This window comes from Vanacampus margaritifer, chromosome 1 (assembly GCF_051991255.1).
Source record: "Vanacampus margaritifer isolate UIUO_Vmar chromosome 1, RoL_Vmar_1.0, whole genome shotgun sequence".
NCBI classification, from domain to species: domain Eukaryota; kingdom Metazoa; phylum Chordata; class Actinopteri; order Syngnathiformes; family Syngnathidae; genus Vanacampus; species Vanacampus margaritifer.
The window spans coordinates 66,005,686-66,014,840 of NC_135432.1; the positions used below are offsets into that span (position 1 = coordinate 66,005,686).

General features: G+C 39.4%; 1 protein-coding gene across 9 annotated transcripts in view; it reads left to right on the forward strand.

Moving 5' to 3' along the window:
• Positions 1-6,907, forward strand: part of plekhh1 (pleckstrin homology domain containing, family H (with MyTH4 domain) member 1) — a 133,226-nt gene extending 126,319 nt beyond the window's left edge. For 5 of the 9 annotated variants that reach the window (XM_077562586.1, XM_077562620.1, XM_077562595.1 and 2 more), the window contains 10 exons: positions 683-1,029; positions 1,311-1,488; positions 1,625-1,780; positions 1,863-1,960; positions 2,868-3,009; positions 3,083-3,240; positions 3,962-4,121; positions 4,783-4,866; positions 4,956-5,102; positions 5,891-6,907. In XM_077562586.1, the coding sequence (XP_077418712.1) occupies positions 683-1,029; positions 1,311-1,488; positions 1,625-1,780; positions 1,863-1,960; positions 2,868-3,009; positions 3,083-3,240; positions 3,962-4,121; positions 4,783-4,866; positions 4,956-5,102; positions 5,891-6,046 (1,626 nt within the window). In that variant the 3' untranslated portion in view covers positions 6,047-6,907. Of the gene's footprint in view, positions 1-682; positions 1,030-1,310; positions 1,489-1,624; positions 1,781-1,862; positions 1,961-2,867; positions 3,010-3,082; positions 3,241-3,961; positions 4,122-4,782; positions 4,880-4,955; positions 5,103-5,890 lie in introns of those variants that run through there. The other 4 variants (XM_077562638.1, XM_077562639.1, XM_077562629.1 and 1 more) reach the window with 4 other exon arrangements.
• Positions 6,908-9,155: the final 2,248 nt, after the last annotated feature.

The following is a 9,155-nucleotide window of genomic DNA, read 5'->3' on the forward strand; positions in this document are numbered from 1 at the left end:
TGCATGCGATACAATTGCTAATATTTATTTATTTTATGTACTAGAGTATCTAGAAAAGCGCTGTTGTTATTATTAAATAAATAAAAAATATATTTCAACAAAATTAAAAAAACATCAAAAGTACGTTCTGTATATTTTCCAAGACAATTTGTATTACCATATCTAGTGTTAACAAATGAAATAATTTAGTTATGTAAAAACATTTGTTTCTATTATTACACTCATACCTTTATTTTTGTTTGTACTTTGTAGGTTGTACTTCATTATTTAAATATTACAAGTATACTAGACTAAGTGCAATTTCTGGAGGAATTGCGTGGGAATGCTGAAAGCTGAATGCCAAGATTGGAATGCTTGTGAAGTAAATTGAGAGATAAATTATGGAATTATGACCTCCTGGTTACTGGACAATGCACAAAAAGTGTGGAGAATAAAAATCGCAATAACATAAAGCATTCCAACAATGAGTGAATATTGCAGTTGTGACAACTGAATTTCTCTCACAGATTTAATAAAGTATTAGTATTTATCCATTATCATCAATAAATATTTGTTTTTAAAAAATTGAAAAAATAAGAATCCCGTCGCACAAAAAAAGCTGCACTTTTCTGCCCCCTGCTGGAGATTCTGTGTAACAGCACTTATTTCAAGGTGTGTGTGTGTGTGTGCGTGTGGTTTGCAGTCGTGCCAGCTGTTCATCAACGTGCTGGTGGAGTCTCCGAGCGTGGACTACCACACGTCGCTGGCGCAGAACGCCCTGCAAGTGTGCCTGTCGCACCCGGAGCTGCACAACGAGATGTACTGTCAGCTCATCAAGCAGACCAACCGCCGCACGCCGCACAACTACTCCGTCACGCAGGTTGGGAGTATGACGGCCATCTTCTTGGCCTTCTCACACCGTCATTATTTATTTGTATGTATTTTTTTGCAGTGCTGGCAGCTGCTGTCGTTGTGTGTGGCGCTCTTCCTTCCTCAGCAGCACTTCCTCTGGTACCTCAGGCAGCACCTGCACCGAAACGCCGACCCCAGGTCACATACATTTTTTTTCCACAAAAATCAACTCACTCCAAATTCTAATATTACTGAGGTACTAATTATGTTTGTCCTGCATATCATTCCAATTCCCCAAAAATTATTAGGCATGCTCATAATAGTCTCAGTGTAACTAAGCCATGTCTGCCATCTAGTGGTGATCTGTAATATTACAACAAAAAAAAAACACACTTGATTTCTTTTCTTTTTTTGTTCAATATTTTTGCACTTTTTTTTTATTGCCCTCATTTTTCTCACCCCGTTTTCGCCGATTGCAGCAGCGACGTGGGCAAGTACGCGGCGTACTGCCAGCGTTCCGTGGAGCGGACGCTGCGCAACGGCGAGCGGGAAGCCAAACCGTCGCGCATGGAGATCGTCTCCATCCTGCTGAGAAACCCCTACCACCATTCCCTGCCCTTCAGCATCCCGGTGCACTTCATGAACAACACTTACCAGGTAAGTCGCCCCGTCGGCAAAAAGTTGAAAGGCAAAAGGATCCGCGTTGCTCGTTGAAGGCATTTCACGTCGAATACAAAAAGGCGTGGCGTCTTCAGGTCTAGATTTCAGGTGTTCAGTCCTCTTCCTCCCGCAGGTCGTGGGTTTCGACGGCTCCGCCACCGTGGAGGAGTTCCTCGACACGCTGAACCAGAGGATCGGCATGCGTTGCCCTCGGCTGTCCGGCTTTGCGCTCTTCACCGATGACCCGTCCGGAAAAGATCTGGAGCACTGCTTGCTGCCCGCCGCCAAGGTGCGACAAAGGAAATCATTTTTGACTTCCTGTAAAGACAACAGATTCAAACTAATAAACGTAGTCCTATTTTTTTTTCCAGATTTGCGATGTGATTTCCAAATGGGAGCAGGCCCTCAAGGAGCAGCACCCGGGGAAGAATGAGGGGACGCGGATTGTGCGGTTAACTTACAAAAACAGGTAAGACGTTTGCAACAAAATGGAGTCCAACGTAAATGTATTCACATCTTTATTTTGCTCACTATAAGACGTCAACAAATATATATATTATTTTGAATTTCTGTGTGATTGATGTCTACTTTAAATAATTAAGAAAAAACAAAATGAGTGTGAAATGTTTTCATTTGCATATAATTGATAATTAAGAAAATTTATTAATGAATTTATTATTGTTTTTTTGATTAAACAATAAAATGAAGTAGTTACATGTAATATTTATGTAGAGTAGACTGTATGCTTTGGGTAATAAATTAATAAAATTATTAATTAATATAATATCTGAAAATATATATTAAAATATTGAATATAAAAAGAAACCTGAATTTAGCTGTTTACATTTGAATATAATTCAAAATAAAATGAATGATATAAATTATTATTATTATTATTATTATTATTATTATTATTATTATTATTATTATTATTATTATTGCAGATCAAAGTACAATGTTACGAGCTTGGAAACAGGAGTTTAGAAGATTGAGTTTTCTGTCCCATTAAAAACACTATTTAAAATTTGGAATTATTTGAAAAATTCAAAAATAATAATAATAATTTTGTCCCTTATATATTAACATCAATTGGAATGAATGACTACGAAAAAACGTTATTCTCCTTTTAATGACAAATATTTTTGTCATAAAATATTCAAATAAAATACAATAATCAAAAGTAATTCTTTCATTACTTGAGTTCAATTAAATATTTTGAATTATTTTTAAAACATTTGTTCCAGTTAATATATATATATATATATATGTAAATATAGATACGTTGCATTGAAATGTGGGTGTCATGACGCCACTGGTTTGGAAACACAAGTTCAGAACCTTCCTTTTCGCGCCCTCCCCTCCACCCCGCCGGGCAGGCTCTGCTTCCGCTCTCAGGTCAAAGGTGAGACGGAGCGTGAGCGCCTCCTGCTGGCCCACCAGGTGAATGACAACGTGCAGCAGGGTCACTTTCCCGTTAACAAGGAGCTTGCGCTGGAGGTCGCCGCCCTCATGGCGCAGGTATCGAGAGAAAAAAAAATGTTTTTTCCAGGCTCAAACCCTGGCAGAGGTGCAACCATTCTGTATTTTTAAGGTGGAACATGGCGATCTGGAAAGAACGGCCGCCGCCGGCGCCGGCGCCCCGTCCTCGCCCGCGTCGCCTCAGCCCAAGTCTCACCTGATGCTCCTGCAGGCATTGGAGCGCTTCTACCCCAAACGCTACAAGCACAACTGCAGCGCCGAGCAGCTCAGGTCAGTCTCAAGTTTTGTGTTTGTGAATGGCTCAAATATTAGAAACAGCTCTCAGTAGAATGAATTGCAAGTACAATAATACAAATGATATTGTCATAAAAATTTAACTCTGGAATTTTTATAAATACATTTTTTTTAGATGCATTAAAATCTAAAGAGTATAGAAAAACACTTTCATTATTTTTTTCTTGTTATTATATATATATATATATATATATATATGTATATATATATATATAAATGTAAAAAAAAAGAATATAACAGCAATTTTTTTCCATTCAGATTTTATTATTATATTTGATTATCAATAAAATCAAATAATGTCATTTTAAAAAATAATGCCTTATCAGTAATACGATTAAATAATTACGAACGTGAATAAATACAAATTCAAAATGAAATAAAATAATTAAATTCAATATTTTGCATTATAGCTATTGAATAAGTTAAAATAAATACATATTGTCCAATAATGAAAAACAAAACTAAGAAAATGAAGTAATCACATTTAATATTTGTTTTCAATACGACACACATCAAATTAGCAAATTAGCAAAATAATGAAATTTCCCATTGATGTAATACTGATAACTAAATGAATTAACAGCATGATTTTATTTCATCAAATTATTTATATGTCGATTTTTTTCAAGTTCTTAGTGATTTATTTCCACCGTTCCTCTCGATGCCAGCATAAAAAAACGAGTGCTCATTTGTGCAGTGAGCGTGCATGTTGCTGCGTCCTTCTCAGGGAGCTGAGCGAGCGTTTGGCGGCCAAGTGGACGACGCTGCGCGGCTGCAGCGCCGCCGAGTGTGTGAGAATCTACTTGACGGTGGCGCGTCGCTGGCCCTTGTTTGGGGCCAAACTCTTCAGCGTCAAGGTACGAACTGGAGGGGACTAATCCCAAATTTTTTTCTTTCTTTTTTTTGCAAGAATACGTTGGATGTGCCAGCAAATTTGTTATGTTGTGATTTTTTGGTGTGGTTTTTTTTTTACATTGGGTAAATTTTTTTAATTTTTATTCATGACTGTTGCCTGGTTCCTTGCCCCGACAATTTTTTTTCGGGACAAATCCATGCGTGGGGGGGCAGTTTCCATTGTTGTCCACCAGATGGCGGCACACTGTTTTGTTAAACATAGTGCAACTTTGAAAGAAAAAGAGTGAAAACAGGAAGTATTTCAAGATCAGACTTGTTTTTGCTGAAGGTTATTGAATGTGAAATCCTCCTCAGTCCTGATTTTTACGCCTACAGGAAGGTGAATTTTCATTTGTACGGCCTTGATCATTGATGTATGTTGTCGGATAACCAAGTTTATTAGTTAACTAGTTTACTGCAAACACAAAGTCTGTAAGATCTGTACATTTTTCGTACAATATTTTTGCTGTATCCGTTGCTCTTGCTCAATATATGAAATGCTTTTAAAACTGGTTGTATTATTTTAAAAGTGTGAAATAAAATTCAACGTATTCTTGCAACAAAAAAAAAAACATTTTGGGTTTAGCCCCTTCTTACTAATATTTGACATGTTTGCATTTGCAGGCCGTGCCGCCCACCCCTAACGAGCAAGGCCCGGCCTGGGTGGCGGTCAACGAGGACGGGCTGTGCGTGCTGGACTACGCCATGGTCGCTCTCTAACGTCAGGAAAATGCTCAGTCGGCCCGAGGAGCGAGCAAATTTGACGGCGGTTTGTTTTTGTTGCCGTTTCTTTTTAGCACACGCTGGCCTCGTACGCTTACCAGTCGGTGGTCACCTTTGGCGGCTGCTGCGACGACTTCATGCTGGTCGCCAGCCAGCAGGAGTCGTCAGGAGGCGGGAAGAAGAGCGTGGAGAAGCTGCTGTTCAGCATGGCCAAACCAAAAGTAGGCAACCGGCAAACTCCTTTCAACTTTTTCCGTTGAAATGAACGGAAATGCTACGTGTGCTATGTGTTCAAATATTCGTTTTAAGGCGTAAAGAGACAGTGTGTATTATTTCGTGCCATCTAGTGGTGAACTAATAGAATACAGCGATTTTGAAACATACTCAGAGAGACTGACTGGTGAGCGGGAGCGGCGAGCAAGAACTGACTGGAGAAGCTAAAAAGAGTGGCTACCACAAGCTAGCTGGTGCGGCTAACAAAAGCAGCTAGCAGGAGAATCTAGCAAAAGCTAGCAAGAGCAAAGCATCGGGAGGCAAGCATTCTAAATACTGTATTCACGCACTAGCAGCAGAGGCTAACTGTTCAAGTATTCGTAGCAGAAAGATGGCGGCGAAACATGGCAGCCACCTCTATCTAATATAATTAGCAATTTCTAGACCTACGATTGAACATATTTTTAGGGTTATTTTGGAGTTAATAGTGTGAGTGAATTATTAGCTCACCACTAGATGTTGCCAAATAATACACACTGCCCCTTTAAATATGTGTTTCTCATTTTGTGTTAGCATTAGCATAAAGCTAGCGGACTAGCGGTCTGTGTTTGTTTTAAATACACGTCATTCTCCTACTTTTAGTTTATTTTGACAGTGAATTTTAACAAGTGGGAGTGGCATTTTTTTTTTGGTTAAGAATTGTTCACCATTTGCCAAAGTGCGCTTCTTTGGCAAAAGTTTGCCCTTATAAGTCAAGCGCGAAAAAAATGTCAGCCAATTTTTTCTTGGCCGTCAGATCGTGGAGTTGACTCTGCTCATGGCCAGCTACGTGAACCACTGGAGCTCGGCCGTCCCGCCCATCGCCTCCCAGCAGCCCCGAGCGCACTGGGACGCCGACGCCCGCCATTTCCCCACCATGAACTACACCACCAAGGTCCCCACGCTACTCTGACCTCCGCCGCTAGCAAATCAAAATGTGCTCATGCGATCAATAAGTAAGCAGATCCTACTAGCTTGAATTAGAGTGAATCAAACTTAGCTTGAAACTGTTACACAAAAAAAGTACGTTCTATGAAGCTAGCCTTGTTTTCCAGTGAGATAAAATTCATTGTTCATCATCGATTTTAGTTTAACTGCAGAAGAAGGTACAAGCATGCGTGTGCTATCATGTTAGCGCACCTTTAGCCTCCAAGTCGGGAAAAGTGAGTTAGTTAGTTAATTCTTCTAGTTAGTACTAACTGTCTTTTTCTAACATCATTTTGTTGAAACAAACAGCCCCCCCCCCCCCTCTTGTTGAGGTTGTGCTTTTTTCCGATAATGACTTTGTTGTGGCTTTTCAGTAACAAAAATGCTGCCCATTTATTTGCTGAAAAAGTGAATCTTTCTTTTCATAAAATGGTACCTGTGATGGCCGTGGACTTACAAGTCGCCCGACTCAATGCTGCCACCAACTGGACATGGAGGATAACACACGTTTATACTTTTTTTTATTACATTTGCCTTAGAATGGGACAGAACCACTAACGACGTATTTAGCGGCAAATTTGTTTAGCGTTTTTTCGAATTTGCCACAAAATAACTTATGTAAAAAAAAAAGAAAAAAAGACTTGAACTCTTTTGGATGGAACCACTGACATGTTTGTGGAAAACGTTAATTTATTATAAGTACAAACCTTTTTTAAGGAGAGGGGTGGGTGGCATGACAGAGAATATGTCATAATTTAAGAACATTTGTTTTTGTTGTTTTTTTTTTTGTTCTAGACGGTGAGTCACAAATGTTTGTGTCTCTCATGAAAATAAATTGTTATCTAAATGCTCTGGAATTTTGTGTTTATTTTTAGCTCAGTCATTTACAGATGCCATTGTGAGGTCATCCGCCTGACATATTGTCTTGTTTGGAATTGTATCTTCTACGATATACGATTTTAAATACATTAATGTGCTTTTATTTTATTTTTTTTTCATTATTTCAACATCCTGTTTTTCACATTCAGTTGGACTCTTTTTACTTTCAATTTCATGTCAGTGTCACACGTAGGCGAAGCCTGCCTTGATTAGTTCACAATACTGCTCCAAGTGGCCATTTGAAAAACAACACCATTTATTTCCAAGTACATTTCAAGTGACACGTGTCGACGAAGGCTGTGTTTACACTGAATGCATGAAAAGCGTGTATGTGATCTTCCCAAACAGGATCTACAGAACTGCACAATTGTTTACAGGCAATACAACAGATGCCAAATGCCTCCTCCTAAAATGCGTGACCTACAAAGGTCACGCATTTTATGCAGGAGAAAAGAAAAGGAGTGCTGCAACCAAGTGGAGACTATGGAATATTTGCAATATTTTTTAATCAGAGACTTTTCTTAATTTTTGCACTGATTCCAAATCTGTCCTCGTTTTTTTTAATGCAATAATATAATATACTAATATATTTAGTAATATTTATGAAATAAAAGTTAGGTTGAGCAACAGGTAGATTTCTATAAATTACAGTCCCTGACAAAAGTCTTGTCGCTTATCCATTTTGTAGAAACACCAGCTTATAACCTGACTTTTAATCAACCCATTGGTTTTGGAAATGCTGGCTCATATAAAAGCTAAAACCCTCCCAAATGATGTTTAATATACAGAAATAAATTTGCTCCACTGAAGAAATTTTGATCATTTAATGAACACAGAAAGGTCCGATTTTGGCAAGACAAAAGTTTTGTCGCCTACAAAAAGTAATAATTGACTTCAAATACAAAAAAAAAGTTACGTAACATCAGAGAATGAAGTCGTGGTGCTGTGAGATCCATATCTAATATCTTGTATGACTTCCATGAGCTTGAAGGACTGCTTGCATGCGCTTCGGCAATGATTCGTACAACGCGTTGATGAAGTCATCAGGAATAGCAAAGAAAGCGGTCTTGCATGCCTCCCAGAGTTCATCAAGATTCTTTGCTTTGCTCTTCCGGGCTTCCTCTTTCATTCTAGCCCAGACATGCTCAATGATGTTCATGTCTGGCGACTGGACTGGCCAGTCTTGGAGCACCTGGAGCTTCTTGGCCTTGAGGAACTTTGATGTGGAGATGGAAGTACGCGATGGAGCGCCATCCTGCTGCAAAATGTGACCCCTTTCATGGTTGGGAATGTAAGAGGTAGCCAAGTTTGAAACCCTAACCCTAAATTGAAACCCCAGTTTGAAACCCTAACCCTAATTTGAAAACCCTGTTTGAAACCCTAACTCTAATGTAAAACCTTATTTTGAAATCCTAACCCTAATGTAAAACCCTAGTTTGTAACCCTAACCCTAATGTAAAACCCTAGTTTGAAACCCCAAAACCTAATGTAAAACCCATGTTTGAAACCCTAACCCTAATTTGAAAACCCTGTTTGAAACCCTAACTCTAATGTAAAACCTTATTTTGAAATCCTAACCCTAATGTAAAACCCTAGTTTGAAACCCCAAACCTATTTTGAAACCCCAAAACCTAATGTAAAACCCATATTTGAAACCCTAACCCTAATGTAAAACCCTAGTTTGAAACCCTAACCCTAATTTGAAACCCTAACCCTAATTTGAAACCCTAACCCTAATTTGTAACCCTAACCCTAATGTAAAACTAATGTAAGAGGTGGCCAAAACGTCTTGATATTTTCGGCTACTGATGTTGCCGTCCAGCCTGCAAATCTCTCGCGCGCCCCCACACTGGATGTAACCCCAGACCATGATTTTTCCGCCACCAAACTTAACTGTTTTTCTGGGTGTGTCTCGGATCCATGCGGGCCTCCAGTGGGTCTTCTGCAATATTTGCGGTGGCTGTGACGTAATTCAACCGACGATTCAGCAGAGAAATCCACCTTCTGCCACTTTTCCAGCTTCCATCCTTTTAGCAGGCTGCGGGCCTTGGCAAATGCCACACCTTTTTTTTAATTGACTTTTGTTTAGGTCTGGTTTCTGGCCACTGATTCCACCATGGAGGCCATTTCGAGACATAATTCGACTAACTGTTCTGGTTGACACGGGGACTCGAGGTGACCAGGCCTGGTGGAGCTCTGCTGCAGTGGAAAAGGGG